General features: G+C 40.1%; 1 protein-coding gene across 1 annotated transcript; it reads right to left on the bottom strand.

Annotated features, from left to right (window-relative positions):
- Positions 1 to 6,260: 6,260 nt before the first annotated feature.
- LOC131812107 (oocyte-secreted protein 2-like) lies at positions 6,261 to 15,423 on the bottom strand. The gene is made up of 5 exons (XM_059141234.1): positions 15,349 to 15,423; positions 14,937 to 15,045; positions 9,074 to 9,252; positions 7,973 to 8,076; positions 6,261 to 6,381 (listed from the first exon to the last, which is right to left on the bottom strand). The coding sequence occupies exons 1-5, from the start codon at positions 15,421 to 15,423 to the stop codon at positions 6,267 to 6,269; spliced, it is 582 nt and encodes a 193-aa protein (XP_058997217.1). The 3' UTR covers positions 6,261 to 6,266.
- Between the last annotated feature and the right edge of the window lie 763 nt (positions 15,424 to 16,186).

Genomic DNA, 16,186 nt, shown 5'->3' with positions numbered 1-16,186 from the left:
TGGGAACCTGGTCACAGAAAAGAGAAAAAGAGGGATGGATACGATGACCCAAGGAGAGCTCTGGTAGACTGTGAACTTGGGCACTGGATATCAAGTGAGCAAAGGTCCCGCAGCCAGTAACAATATGCAGGAGCTCTGCGACCACGGCTGGCACCTGAGCCTGGGACAGATGCTGGGGAGCGAGGGAAGACAGAGAAATTCTAACCGTAAATCATGAGGAAATAGCTAACAGGATGGCAACAAAAATATATTCCTCCTGTTTAACTTTAGCCAAAGCTATTGCAAATGGAATACTGAAGAGGAAGCAGGAATAAGATGGGGAGGAGAGAGGAGGGGGGAGAGAGGGAGAGGAGGTAGACGAGGAAAAGGAGGTGGAGACGGGTGGGAAGGGGAGGAGGAGGAAGAAGAGGACAAAGAAGAGAAGGAGGAGGAAGAGAAGGAGGAGGTGGAGGAGGAGGAAGAAGAAGGGAAGGACAAGAAAGTGTCTTCAGGGAAAGAGAGGAAGAAATATGAGTAAATGAAAAAAAATGTCGTTGGCAGGCCCCTGGCCAGGGTGGCCTCCGCCATTAAAAGATGGCGCCTGGCTAGTTGCCAGGTTAGGATTGCCTCGTGAGACTAAGCGGAACACCCTAAGAGGAAGTAAACAGCATTGGTTGCTAGCGAAGTTGTTCGTTTAGGTGCACAGCCTGATTCGCTCCCTCCTGTACCCTGCTCGCTGATTGGTCATGTAAGCGTATATAAGTGTGTAGACCTGCGGAAATAAAGAGAGAGAGAGAGAGAAAGAGAGAGAGAGAAGAGAGAGAAAATGCATCTGAACCAGGACGTCTTGTCGTCCTTGCGGGGCGAGGGCGATAAAAAAAAAGTAGTTCCTTTTAACGTACTTGTTTTAAATGTAGAACTGTAGAGGGGTGGAAAGAGCTCTGAAAGGAAGTTACTTAAAGTCTAAGACTTCATTTATCTCATTTGTAAGTATAAGAGCTAGTGCCCACCTTAGAGAACAGTGCCTGTAAAAAGCAAATGACAGAATGCATCTAGACATCTTAGCAACTAAGGTCTTTACATGCATTCAAAATAAATGAATAAAAATGGGAAGCCTCTTCAATTATTTAGGAAGAGAATGATTATGGAAACGGCTCTCAAAAGACTCACAGAAATGTCCTCCACGGGTGTGTCATATTCCCTGATTCCAGTGGCTGTGGAGTGTCAATGCCCCTGTGGCACGCCCCCACTGTCACGGATCTGCTGGCTCACTGGGCACAGGACCAGACTGGGGCTCAACTTCTCCTACTCACACCAGGTCTCCTCATCCAGCCTCTTCGAGTCCTGGACCAGGTGTTCATGCAACACCATGGTGACGGTGCCAGCTTCTGCAGGTCCTCCACATGGTCAAGGTTGGAGACAATGAGAGAAAGAGGCAAGTTCCAGTATGTTCCCAGCCCTGCTGACCTTCAGCAGCACTGGGCTTACCATCAGATGCAAAATGTATTTCTACCCCAGTTTCCAAAATGTATTGTTCTTTATGACAACTATGTTATCAATATCATGCATATTGGTTCTGTTCCCCTGATTGAACCCTGTCATAAGGTCTGAGTGATATATCACTACTCTTTCGGTTCTCATTTCGCTATTAGCTTTGGACTTTCTTCCCTATGAGCTGTCAGGAGAACTATCTGATTAGAATAGCATAGAGTCTGTTTCCTCCAGAAATAGCTTTCAATCCTAAAATGCCTTTTCACTCTTCTCCAAAGGAGAAAAGCAGTAGACCCTGGAGAACTCTAATGTTTATATACAGTATGGAATCCTCTTAATTGTAGGTAGTTTAGGGTCACTCCTTGTTTATGGGGAAAATTTATAAATATCACTGTTTGTCATTCTGTTTCATTCAGTGTGATCTTGTGATATTTTGGCTCCTATTTTAGAAGAACAGGAAGAATACAGGCTCTATAATCAAAATGGGTTCTTTTTTCATGTGATCCCCTTGCTAGCACTACATCTTACTAAATTTATGTCCTGACTAGAAATAGAAGTGGGTGCCTATACATATTCTAATTAGTCCTGAACATTGATCGAACATGTGTCTGCTGATGTAGTATGGTGGACCAAAGCCCTGTAGTCTCTCACTCATGGTTCCTACCCAGGCCTGGATAGGAAACTTCTGGTACTTTTTGCTCATGTAAGAGGTCCACCTTGAAGACCCAGGCTCTTGTTCAAGACAAGGCTCATAGCCAACTTGCCCACCCGCATCTCAGTGTCCCCACTGCCCGTGAAGACAGGGCTGGTTTCCAGTTCACCTGGCTTCTGTGCACAGACTGAAGTTCGCTTGGATTTTTGCAACAGACCTTCTTTCCTTGGATAAAGCCACTGTACAAAGCACTTCATCTTCTACCCACTGTATTTCTCAGGAGAAATTCTCTCTTAGTTACATGACTAGGGGTTCTTGCTCACATGGTCTTCTGCTAACCCCCTGGTCTGGGCAAAGGTAGCTCTTCCCTCTGGCTTAGGAGGCTCATAAACCAGCATCTTTTCTTCAATGCCCCCTTCATTTGTATCTCCTAAGGTTCCCTCTCTATTCAACTGGCATGGAAATTAGACTTTCACTCTTTCTTGGAACCCGAAAAAAGCAATCTGCGCTCCTTCTGACGAGGCTGCTCCCTCTAGTGTCCAAACGGGGATACAACACTTGGGAAGCCACCGACTTCACACTGGGCACCTGCCAGGGCTAAATCAGTGGGATCACTTTGATCCCTCAGTCAGCAGCACACGTTCTGTAAGTCTTCCCTGGACATTGTTCAAGCCAGTCCTTTGGCCCTTGAACAAGTTCTTAAATTCATTTCCAGTGCTCTTTTTCTACAGTGAGAATGACCTAGAGTAGATACAGCCTTGGAGAGCATCTTCCTGACCTTCCCCGCTAGCCTCTGCTGCTAGAAGACTGCTTTGCTCTGGCTGGACTGGGACTAAGGTTGCCAGACAAAATTCAGAAGTCCCAGTTAAATTTGAATTTCAGGAAAACAACAACTTAAAAAATATTTAAGTATGCCACATATGATATTTTATTATTTAAAGTCCCAAATATTGCATGAAATATAATTACAACAAAAATAATACTATGAGAAATCCAACTTTAACCGGGAATCTTGTATTTTGATCTGCCAAATCTCATCAACCTTACTTAGGGCACAAATTCCACTCTATTCCCTTGGATCATTTCCTGACCATTGCCAAACATGTTGTCAACTCTGGGCTACCACTCTGCCCCTCAGCCCACCAAGGTTCTTGGTAAGTCATTCCCTGAGGGAGCCACCAAGTCACTCTTGCCTCCTTTTCAGAGTCAGCCTACAGGTTTTTAGCAGGGAGTTTTGGGGCCCTTTAATGGACTATTTGGCGGCAGGCGTGGGGGGGGGGGGTACTCTCTATTAGTTGGGCTGTGGTTGAGCTACTCAAGTAGAACTTGCCTGGGTTCCTCAGCCCAAATGTCTTTAGATCCTTACCGCTTCCTGCCTCCACACTCCCCCGCCTCATGATTCCGTCTCCTTTCCATCTCTCCACCAAAATCACTATTGGCCTCTCAATACTTTTCTTTTTAAGAGCATATATTTCATAGAACAACTTTCATTTTCTAATAGAACAATAAATTCCAGTTGAAAAGTCTAACTGATGTACTATTAAATGTATTTCCATGCCATTAGGTTCATATGGGATGAGCTATTGTGCCTTGTAATCAGGCTAGCATAATTTTTTTACGTCAGGCTCTCTGAAATATAATTTATAACAATCAGTTTCCTTTGTCAGGTGTATAGTCCTATACATTTAGGCAACATCCATTAAAGTGTAAACTCTACCATAAATCAAGCTAAAACAGCTGCACATCTAATTCTTAGCACGTCAAAGTTTTCTTCACATCTACAACTGACCTGGAACTCCATTGTGTCGCTGAAAACTACTTCTCAAGGAAAAGATTCCTACTATCACTTGCATCTTTCTGTGCTTCCCAAGGAAAGCAGGAATGTATTTTCAAAAAGAAAACAGGTGGTGTTTAAGCTTGTGAACTGATCAGTACCTTGTCTTTGATGAGTTGTGATTACACCCAAGTCCAGCTTTGCTTCCCTTAAAACTGAGAAACGAAGTATCTATCACTATATTGTCTTTGTAAATGTTCTGCATGAGTCCACCCTTCAGTCACTTACATAGAATGAAACAGAAGGAGCATATACACAAAAACTTACAAGGCTCTTCAGAGTCAAGGCAGGCTACCTGCTACAACTTAAAAGAGGAACATCTAACAACAGAGACACTCTTGTGATTTTCTTTCTAGTTTTGATTTCCAAAAAAGGAATGACGATTATTTAAGGGACACCTTCACCAAAATAATTCAGCATCTTTTCATGATAAACTGTCAACCAATTACAGAAAGATAGAACATACCTTCACATAGTAAAACCTGCATAAAGCAAGCCCTTAGTGAACACCACACCTGAAGGTGAAAAACTGAAAGCTTTTCCTCTAAGAGTAGGAGAAGATCACTAATTTTAAAAGCAGCTGGGAAATGATTTAACTGATTTTTTTTTCTTCTCTGTAAAATTGGTGTAATATTCACACATAACTTTGGGGTTATTAGAATCAAGTAAGTTGTCATTAGATGCTGGTAATATCACCTGACACATGTTAAGCCTTACAGAAGGGTTACCTCTTACTTTTATATTGACTGTAAAAGGTAGATGCCCATTGTGACAATATTTAAATTCTCTGATGAGTAAACAACTCCAAGCAGCATTTTATTGAAAATGATATAATAGTAGCACTAAAAATTTAATGAAAATATTTTAATGAAAAATACCTTGGCAAAAATCAGACTCCAGGCTCATATGACACCAAAAATATATATATTTACAAAGCGATTGAATAACAAATTGAACAACTTCTTTCTCCGAATTGATATAAGAAATATACCAAAAGTCAAGAGTGACTTTTTTGTATATTACACGGGAAGACTCCCTCTTTAGGGAAAAGATGTCCAAAGAAGGAGTCTTCCCATGCAATATACAAAAAAGTCACTTTTTTTTAAAGATTTTATTTGTTTATTTGACAGAACAATCACAAGCAGACAGAGAGGCAGGCAGAGAGAGAGAGGGAGAAGCAGGCTCCCCGTTGAGCAGAGAGCCCAATGCCGGGCTTGATCCCAGGACCCTGAGATCATGACCTGAGCTGAAGGCAGAGGCTTAACCCACTGAGCCACCCAGGTGCCCCAAAAGTCACTTTTTTCTATTTATCACCAGTTACATGATGAATATATCATGATGAATATATCATTTATATATATAAAGGATGAATATAAATTCATGATTATATTGATAGCATGGTGGGAAGATACTACCCTTGACTACCTCAATCCTTTGATTATTTCAAGTGTGGAAAAATCCCATCAGGGAAAGAACAGAAAACCTGACATCAAATTTCAATTAAGAAAGTGGTTATTTAGGGGCACCTGGGTGGCTCAGTCATTAAGCATCTTTCTTTGGCTCAGGGCATAATCCCAGGGGGTCCTGGGATAGAACCCCACATCAGGCTCCCTGTCTAGCAGGGAGCCTGCTTCTCCCTTTCCCACTCCCCCTGCTTGTGTTCCTTCTCTCGCTGTGTCTCTCTCTGTCAAATAAATAAATACAAATCTTTTTTTTTTTTTTTAAAGAGAGTGGCTATTTAAATTCTAGAATATGAATCTAATTTCCTTCTGCAACAATCAAATATGACATACATTGAATTATTTTTAGGAAACGATTGTACCAATTAATTAGGAAAGCCACACGAGTTAAAGTGTCTTCACACAAAAGCACTTTGTCCTGAGAGTTAGTACATTAAATTTTAAACTCTGCACCAAGTTAGTCTCTGGCATATTTAGATACCTATCTCCATTCTTTACTTTTACTAAAAAACATTTAGAACATATTTCTCAAAGGTTCATATCAACTGGATCAAATTATTGTCATTGGGGACATTTTGTTCTACTGTATAGAATAGAAAATAAAATTTAAATGGGTGGTATAAATTACCAGTAGTTAACATTAAATTAATAAGCTATACCCCTGATGAAAAATATATATATATTTATATATTTTTGTGTATATATATATATATTTATATATATTTCTTCCCTGAATCAGGGATTTTTAGGGAGAATATATCTAAGAAAAGATTTATACCAACTTTTTTTTTAATACAAAAAGGTTTTTCCAACAAAATTCATGACGTCAGTTCCAATGCTCCATTCTTCCTTAAGGACTTAGTAAGCCTAGTTCTTCCGGTGTTGTCTCAAAGTCAGCAATAAAGGGACTGGGGTCCAATTTTATTTCATTTTCTGTAGAAACTGGTGTAAGCCACACTGATTTCCTAAAGAAAAAAAACAGGAGCAGATATTGTTGGCATACTTGGCACCTGGTCTCCCTGAGTCTATACTTGGGTCCAAGTTATTAAGTTATTTTTACCCCTGTGGCCATTTTCAGTATAGTGATTTAAGGATGTGGCACAGTGCCCAGACCCTCTGCATAACAGGTGATTTGAAATGTTGCTTTAGTCAAGTACCAAAATGCCCAGGAAAATGGATTCAGACAAGTAGATCCTAAGAATAGTAAGTAAAAGCTGCCAGAGTTTAATCTTAACTAGTGTAGTAGTGGCACAGGGTGTGTGTGTGTGTGTGTGTGTGTGTGTGTGTATAGCAGTAAAAATGTATGCTGTAACACCAGTAAGCTGTCTATCTTTTTTGGCCTAGTTTTCATTTTTCCCAAAGGAAGATGAACTGCAAACAACACAAAAATCACTGTTGAAGCAGAAATGCCGGTGTTATCATTAGTGATCAGGTAGCCTATGGAGAAGCAATAGCTTCAGAGCATTATTTCACAACATTTCATATTACTCTAAGCACTGGCTAATATATAGGAATGAAAACTTGTGTGTGTGCATGTGTATTTCTCTACAGAATCAAATGTTAGTGCCAGCTACTTCCCAGAGTGTCACTAAGCTCCTCAGCCTTACACGTGCCTTATGGAAGTAAGTTAAAGAGTATCAAGAGGATGTAACAATATGAGTGTATATAATGTCACTGAGCTGTACACTTGAAAATGGTTAAGATGATAAATTTCAGCTTACATATATTTTACAACAATAAAAAAATAAAATACCAGGGGTGCCTGGGTGGCTCAGTCTTTTGAGCGTCCGACTCTTGATTTTAGCTCGGGTCTTGACTCAGGGTTGTGAGTTCAAGCCCTGAACTGGGCTCCACATTGGGCATGGAGCCTGCTTAAAAAAATTCTCCCTGCAAAAAATACTGCACATTTGCTCTGAGTTCTACCTTCTTTTTTTATGTCAACTATTTTCACATATTAAACAAGGATAAAATTTTTTCCAAGATTTGTAACTGATAACACTCAATGTAAATATTACAGTGACAAGATTTGTAACTTGTGACATTCAACGTAAATATTAAAGTGTTTCACCACATACCATTTTACTTGGACTCAAAGTTCATGTGGGGTCCCTTTGGGATTCAATGTCTCAGCTCCACAGAACTGCAAGCAAAATGCTTTTAATGATTAGGTTGATAAACCTTTCCTTTCATGTATTCCATGAGTTAGTATTAAAATGAAGAACTTATATTCCCTTCTATTAACATGGAATTAAACCATGAGGTGTATTAAAGTATTAGGAAGGAGGAGACACTGAAAAATAGTATCAGGCTTGATTCTTCCATTTATTAAGGCGACTGAGTAATGAGTCTTCTTTGTGGTTCAGTTGTTGCAAAATAACCTCATTATACTAGAATGTATATAAAAAATAAAAGTATTAAGTATTTTTAGGGAGGCTATTTTCACATTTGGACGTATGGTTATGGGTGAATCAAGTCTAAAGTTCGTGCTTCTGCAGAAGTATCTTAAGTAAATGGGAAGCAGATACATCTCAAAGAAGGCTGGTCTATTGGACTCACCTAGAGGCAGAACACTCCAAAGGGATCTTCTGAGGGTCACAATGCAGATTCCGAGGGTTAAAGTACATCTCAGTTTGGAAAAGGAGAGTATCCTCCGAAACAACCTAAGGGAGCAGAAAGGTTAAATAGAAGATACTTCTAGTAACAGGGGAGGCATACACACATTTGAGTAAGAGGTAGAAAACATTTACAATCTCAAAGTTGGCTACTGTCACAATGGTCTGACAACCCGCTGGGACAGAGAGAAGTATTATCTGTAAGAGCGTATTTAAAGTGCCTGGGGGAAAAAATCTTAATAGAACATAGGAGCAAACCTAAACTGCCAATGAGAGCCATCTTTATGACTCATTAATGGAAAGATTTCCAACAGTTCTCTCAAAAAGGAGGATTTGGAGGTCAAATAACAGAGTGGTTTAAAGTATAAGCTTTGAAGGGTAATCGTCCTGGTTTGGTGTCTATACTACCATTAACCAGCTTTGCGCCTTCTAAAGCTTCATTCCATTCTCTCATTTCTAATAGAGCCAACACCTTATTTGTAGGTGACTATTACAGTTAGTCACTGGACAAAATATCTCTGTAGTATGAATATAACCTGTTCAAATAAGGGAATCTATGAAAAGATAATATTCCAGGATAATAATACAGTTGAAGACTTATGCCTAGAAGAATACATGAGAGACTTTATCCCAGTGAAAATCTATTTGCTGTATAGACACACATCCTCAAAGCACAGGCAACTCAAATGACCCAATGAATAGGATATACCTTTCCAGGAACTGTGACCTTCCCATTAGGAGCACCAAAAGGAATTTAAAATTGTCTGCTAAGCTTTAGTAAAATACAAGCATAGCCTAGGGACAACTTAAAATCGGTTTCCTAACCAGTCTGGAATTGCATGTCCTCAGGTCCTACGCACACAGACGTCCCAATGTCTAGTGAATGATAAGTAAGGAACTGTGTTTTTGTCACCCATAAATTATGATAATTAGAAGCAAAATTTGCTCTTTAAGACAAAACAAGAAAGACAATAATTTTAGTGCCAGATATAAAGATCTAAAAAACTATTTAGAAGTTATTTTTATAAATAATCACGAGTCTCACCTTTATCCTGATCCCACAGTCATATACAGGGTATATAAAATCATATGCATATGTTTGTATCCGAGTCACAGGGCAACCTGATCCCAGATATAATTCATCAGCAAATATATACAGATTGCTGCTGTACCCACATGGGCTAACTGAAATCATCAACCAGTCCATAGAACAACTTACTTTCACTGCGGAAAGAATCATAAGAGAAAATATCAGATATGTATTTATCTCAGGGAAGAATTCAAAGATTATTCAGCTATGCCCTCTGTGATTAACTAAAAGGTATTTCTTTCTCTGACATAATCAAGGCTTAAAGAACAACATATAAAAGTTTTCACATCACCATTAGTTTCCAAAATATCTGCATCATTATATCCTCAACTAATTAGACTTCAGTTATTTCACAGGGAAGAACATCGACCCATAAGAATAAGAAAATGACCATCTTCTAGCCCTCTGCCTCCTCTTAAAAAAATTAGATGCCAAAGAGGGTGGTCTACCTAGGGCTAAACATAGGGACAGAAGTAAAATGCAATGCATTTGAGTAGAAGAGACATATTCCCAGGAATGCTTGTTGGAGAGGAAGAAGAAAAAGAGCGGAAGAGTACAACCCATGTCCAGAGAAACCAGAACCAGAGACAAACAGAGCCATAGAGGAAAGACTCTGAAGAGAGAAAGTCCACTGAAGAGAGAAAAATCAGTCCTTTAAGAATAATCACTATTTCTAATGGATTAATGTATCCTGTGGAAGTAAAAGTGTGCTGGATTCTGACCAAATATGCCAGATGGACATTAACCACAGTTTCTAACATGACACTGAGCAAGCCCTTCATGTGTCAGAGGGACTAATTGCCTAATATCTTCTTTCCTATAGGATTGGTGCTCACTTACATGTCCATTACAAATTAATAATAAAAAGCCAGAATTCACAAAGAAAAGAGTAGCTAGAGGTTCAAACCTTGACTAGGAAAGCTCCTAAAAGAGTAATAGGAGACCTTGGAATGCATCCAGGATATTTTTAAACGCTTTTAAGATCTAAATCTTCCCAGCATGAAAAAACATTCCTATGTCAGAAGCAAGAGATTCCAACATTATTTAAGCCTGTCAGTTCTTGGTCTTTACAGATAAATCATCAGGAAAGTAAGAAAATTCAGGGAGATGTTTTGAGGGGAAAAAGTAGCATTGGAGAAGGCAGGTGATCTACATCAGTGATAGTAAGCTCCAAATGGCTCCATGTGTTTGAAATATTATCCTAGCGTTTGGATTATTATCCATGTGTTTGAAATATTATCCTATTATCCTAAGATCCTTCCCAAAGGAAGAAGAGAGTTCCAAAAGTTGATTAAAGATGGATTTGATAGGTAAGTAGACATGGACATACAGGAAAGGGAGCCTCTGGCTTCATTTTTTTTTTTTTCATACTATATTAGGGTCATTTCAGTCTGACATCATGAGGTTATGTCTCAAGTGACTGAGAAATTATTTGAGGGAAAGCCTGAGGAGCACAGGTAGCTGCTACACAAATTGGATGAAACAGAATCTTCCTTGAACCCCAGAATCATGGATCACAACCAAATATCAATGCCCTCCTACCCTGACCCCAGATGGCCCTGACGCCCTGTTCTCCCCAACCCCAGATGGTCCCAATGCCTTGAGTCCCCCTCTACAGATGGTCCCAGTGCTCTGCTCTGCCCCCCCCCCCCACTGCAGATGGCCTCAGTATATAGACTCCAGTCTTCTTTGCCCCAAAGCATTTCTCTTCTATCTAATTGTAAGGTCCGATCTCTTTGAGAGAAGCGTCCCTGCAAGGAAAGTGACCATAACCCTTCCAAGGAAGTGTTCTCCAGAGCTGGCCATTTACCACAGATACTCTCAGCGCAAGGCCAAGTCAAGGCAGCAAGGAGCGTCCAGACCCCTAAAGCCACAGAGAACTTCATCTGAGCAGACCCCCAGCCAGCACTTCTCAGGAAACAGGAAGAGGGGCCGGCCTTAAGTGAGTATGTGTGGCATCCCACTCAGCTGCCTTCATTTTTCTACTGATTTAGAGAGCCCCCTGGGGCACTCTCACAGTGTCAACCACCTGAAATCTACAATTCTCCAGACTCCCCAAACACTGAATCTCCAGGAAGCATATCAGGCAAAAAGTGCTGTTTGATGAGGGTGTCTGCCTGAGGCCTGCTGAAATGGCCTGGGAGGCTGGCATGGCCCACAACACTTCCAATAAATGCTAAATTGTAGGAACCTGTTTCTGCCAGGTGATTTTTTTTTTCAGGTGTCCTTCTAATAAGCAGAATAGCCTAAATCATATATATGTGAAATCAAAAGATATTTCTTTCTTTTTTTTCTCCAGGTTTGTCTGGAAGAAATCAGCAGCAGAGATACCCAAGTGACAAGTCCACATGCTGTTTTTTTGTCTTTCATTTTCTTTTTTTTTTTTTTTTTTTTTTTTTACTTTCTCCTGATCCTAACATTTCTATGATCTAAAATTCATAAGCTTTACTTTACATTTATCTTTTAAATCATTCCAGGGCTGCCTCGGTGGCTCAGTCGGTTAAGTATCTGCCTTCTACTCAGGTCAGGATCTCAGGCTCCTGGGATGGAGGCTTGGGCTCCCTGCTCAGCATGGAGTCTGCTTCTCCCTCTGCCCTTCCTCCTGCTTATGTTTTTTCTCTCTATATATTTCTCAAATAAATAAATGAAATCTTTTTAAAAAGTAATTTTCAATGATTCCAATGCAAGCATCTATCAGTGTTCCAGAAGGCATCAGAGTCCACTGGTGAAGAGCTTAACCTCTGGAATCATAGATCAGTTTCTCTACTCTCTGTTTACTCAAGTTTGGGAAAGTCAAACAAGCTAAGGCTCACATTCACACTCTGTAAAAAGGAGGCATAATAATATTATTTCCCTTGTAAGTTTATTGTATCAAAAGGGATAACAAATGTAAGCAGTCTAGCCAAAGTTAATAGTGTACAAGAAATACATATAAAAACAAAGTAGAGGGGCCTGGGTGGCTCAGTCTCGAGCATCCTAGTCTCAATTTTGGCTCAGGTTGTGAGATTGAGCCTGGCTCAGTTCTTGAGAACTAAGATTCTTTCTCCCTCCCTCTTCCCCTCCCCCTCCAGCTCATGCACGCGCTCTCTCTCTCTCAAAACACACACACACTCACAAAACTAACATAAATAGTGTACAAAAGTACATATGTTCGCCTCAAACTTAAGCACAGTGAGTTCAGGTTTTATACAGTTTCCCAAGGAAACATTATAGGCGGGTAGAGAGTGGGATGATCTATCCAAAGTGCTGAAAGACAAAAACTGAAGGTTTGCTGTATTTGTTACTCCCAAATGACTTCTCAAATTATTATGCTGAATTATAATTTTTAAAGATGCTGGATTGAATACCATAGTGTTCCAATACCATAGATTTCTATTTTTTTATTTTTTTATAAACATATAATGTATTTGTATCCCCAGGGATACAGAATCACCAGTTTTACACACTTCACAGCACTCACCATAGCACATACCCTCCCCAATGTCCATAACCCCACCCTTCTCTCCCTCCCCCCTCCCCCCAGCAACCCTCAGTTTGTTTCGTGAGATTAAGAGTCACTGATGGTTTGTCTCCCTCCTGATCCCATCTTGTTTCATTTATGCTTTTCCTACCCCCCAAGCCTCCCATGTTGCATCTCCACTTCCTCATATCAGGGAGATCATATGATAGTTGTCTTTCTCTGCTTGACTTATTTCACTAAGCGTGATATCCTCTAGTTCCATCCACATCGTCGCAAATGGCAAGATTTCATTTCGATGGCTGCATAATATTCCACCGTGTATATATACCTATATATACCACATCTTCTTTATCTATTCATCTGTTGATGGACATCTAGGTTCTTTCCATAGTTTGGCTATTTGTAGACATTGCTGCTATACACATTCAGGTGCACGTGCCCCTTCGGATCACTACATTTGTATCTTTAGGGTAAATACCCAGTGGTGCCATTGCTGGGTCATAGTGTAGTTCTATTTTCAACATTTTGAGGAACCTCCATGCTGTTTTCCAGAGTGGTTGCACCAGCTTGCATTCCCACCAACAGTGTAGGAGGGTTCCCCTTTCTCCACATCCTCGCCAGCATCTGTCATTTCCTGACTTGTTGATTTTAGCCATTCTGACTGGTGTGAGGTGATTCCTCATTGTGGTTTTGATTTGTATTTCCCTGATGCCAAGTGATATGGAGCACTTTCTCATGTGTCTATTGGCCATCTGGATGTCTGAACAGAAATGTCTGTTCATGTCCTCTGCCCATTTCTTGATTGGATTATTTGTTCTTTGGGTGTTGAGTTTGCTAAGTTCTTTAAAGATTTTGGACACTAGCCCTTTATCTGATATGTCGCTTGCAAATATCTTCTCCCATTCTGTCAGTTGTCTTTTGGTTTTGTTAACTGTTTCCTTTGCTGGGCAAAAGCTTTTGATCTGAATCTATCAAAATCCTAGAGGAGAACATAGGCAGTAACCTCTTCGACATCAGCCACGGCAACTTCTTTCAAGACATGTCTCCAAAGGCAAAGGAAACAAAAGCGAAAATGAGCTGTTGGGACTTCATCAAGATAAAAAGCTTCTGCACAGCAAAAGAAGAAGTCAACAAAACCAAAAGGCAACCCATGGAATGGGAGAAGATATTCCTAAATGACACTACAGACAAAGGGCTGTTATCCAAGATCTATTAAGAACTCCTCAAACTCAACACTGAAAAAACAAATACACGTCAAAAAAATGGGCAGAAGGCATGAACAGACATGTCTCCAAAGAAGACATACAAATGGCTAACAGACACATGAATTTGTTCCATAAACAATATTTTTCTATACATTTATATTCATACATGGGACAACAGCTTTGGAATCTGCTATTATAGCCAGTTACTATGAATTGAGAAGATATATGACACCTTTTTTTTTTAAGAGTTTAAGATTGTTTATGAAATGTGAGAATTTTCCTTTGTTTACAGTTAGAAAAATTTGCTTGAATATATCCTATTCCAACACCATTTTACTGATAGATATGTGATGAGTTCTAAGTTCTCTGTCTCTTTAGATTTCTGTCTTTTGAACAGCTACCAAAATTTTACATTAAAAGTGATCACTGAAACCTCAAAAAAAGAATTTTTAATTTCCTCTATATTAATTTATGTTCTTATTTATCATAGTTTCTTTTTCTTTGTAAAACTTGAGTTCCATTTAATTTATTTGTTTCTTTTTTTCTATGCAGTTACTTCTCTAGCAAGGTGGAAGTTCCTATATATTTAATTCTTTGGAAGTTTTATTTTTATTTTTTTTAAAGTTTACAAGATCACCTCTGTGTCTGGGTCTCCAAAACCATCCCCTGTTTTGATGATGTGCTAGGAGGACTTGATAATCATGGCATAGCATGGTCATATCACACCATGACTTAGTACAGGAAAAGGATATAGAGCGAAGGAAAGATGCATGATCCAGAGTCCAAATGAAAACAGGTGCAAGCTTCCAAGGGTTCTCTCCCAGTGGAGGCACACGAGATGTGCTTAATTCCTCCTGCAGTGAGTTGTGGTGACATGTGAAATGTTATCTACATACTCAGCATTCAGGGTGTTTATCAAGGGCCAATCACATCACCATCCACTGCCTAGCACATACCAAAATTTAACACTCTGGAAGGAAAACAAGTGTTAAACACATAATTTGCACAAATAATTGAGGCAAAAGGTGCCTCTGTCATCAGAGTGGCAGGAACTCACCCCAAATCCAAAATTCCTAAGACATGAGCCAGGAAGAAGTTTGTGAAACATAGTGGGAATTAATAGGAATTAATTAATTAATTAAGAATTAATTACCTAACCAGAGGTTGTATGGTATACGTGCTGGAAGGCTGGTTTGTACAAACACATCCTGAATACCCTTGTTAATCACTATCTTGAGAAAGTAGAGATTCCTGTCTTCCCTCTATATTCAATCAAGCAGAATGTGCAGAAATTCATGTTCAGTATTCAAGGTCAGGGACTCCCAGCATGGCCAAACCAGAACATCTCCCTTGTAAGGAAGTGCTCAGATGGCAGGATGTGACCTCCTTGGAAGGCTGGCCCTTCGAGGATGGGAAAGCCTACAAAGAGTTGCTAGGCTAAGTTGCTACACAGATCCCAGCAGCAGATCCTTTGTCCAGTCCACCACTCCTGGAACCTTGAATGTAAGTTCATCCAGTAAACCTATGTCTTGGTCTCTGTTTTCAGATCTTATCTTCACCCTCACCTGATCATCACGCACCTCTGGCTTAGAGTCTGCAGGAGGGATTGGGGTTGGAAGGGAGGTGCAGCACAGAATCATGGTGATGATGGATAGAATAAACAAAAAATGCAGTGGAACAAAGAAGAATGAACCTGACATTTGTTAGCTGTTAGCAGGTTATTGATCAGCAGTGTTAGGCTTAAAATTAAAAATGCTGGTTATTTTACCAGCAAAAGATGGGTTTCTCAGGAATAGCAGAACAAGAAAGAATACAGAACTATAGGCAAGTCTGGAGAACAAAGGAGAGGAACACTCTTTCATAGACAAAGAGGGGCAGTTGGGCAGGCTGCTATAAAACAAGACCTTTGGAGCAACCTGAGATCTCTGAGTATAGTGAGTTTTCATTAGCTGAGTTGTGATTGTCTCACTGGCAGGACTGTTGCTGGGGGAAGCCAAACGTCTTTCTGACCCCTGCTGGGGACAGTAATGCCTAGTAGCCAAAGTATCTAATGCAAGGTTGCAAGGTCTCTCTCTTCCTGTTGGGTTCCCAATTGACAAGGAGTGGTAGGGCGTGAGACCGCCCCCTACCCCCGCTCCTTCTGAAGCTCCCAACTCCATTTTAATGAGAGTTCCTTGCATGAATTTTCATACCAGGTTATTAAAAAACAAATCCCCAAAGTCAACAGCTATATTAATATGTTAAAAAAAAAATCACCCCCATGGCTCGAAATTATCACCCTCCAAAATTCCCTGTTTCTCTTACAATAATTAAGACTATAAATCAACACAGAAAGCACGAGGAGCCCTCCTAACATGCCAGAAACCTTCCTTGCTTCAGATCTCAAACCAAGGTACGACAGGA

This window comes from Mustela lutreola, chromosome 1, assembly GCF_030435805.1.
Source record: "Mustela lutreola isolate mMusLut2 chromosome 1, mMusLut2.pri, whole genome shotgun sequence".
NCBI lineage: Eukaryota > Metazoa > Chordata > Mammalia > Carnivora > Mustelidae > Mustela > Mustela lutreola.
Note: the sequence above shows the minus strand (reverse complement) of the source record. Positions and strands in the feature narration are given on the sequence as shown.

Coding starts and splice junctions, on each gene's coding strand:
- LOC131812107 (XM_059141234.1), bottom strand. CDS start 15,423: ATGATTCTGTGCTGCACCTCCCTTCCAACCCCAATCCCTCCTGCAGAC. Junction 15,046..15,348: donor CAGAGGTGCGTGATGATCAG/GTGAGGGTGAAG, acceptor GATTGAATATAG/AGGGAAGACAGGAATCTCTA. Junction 6,382..7,972: donor TTGGAGTGTTCTGCCTCTAG/GTGAGTCCAATA, acceptor TTTTTTCTTTAG/GAAATCAGTGTGGCTTACAC.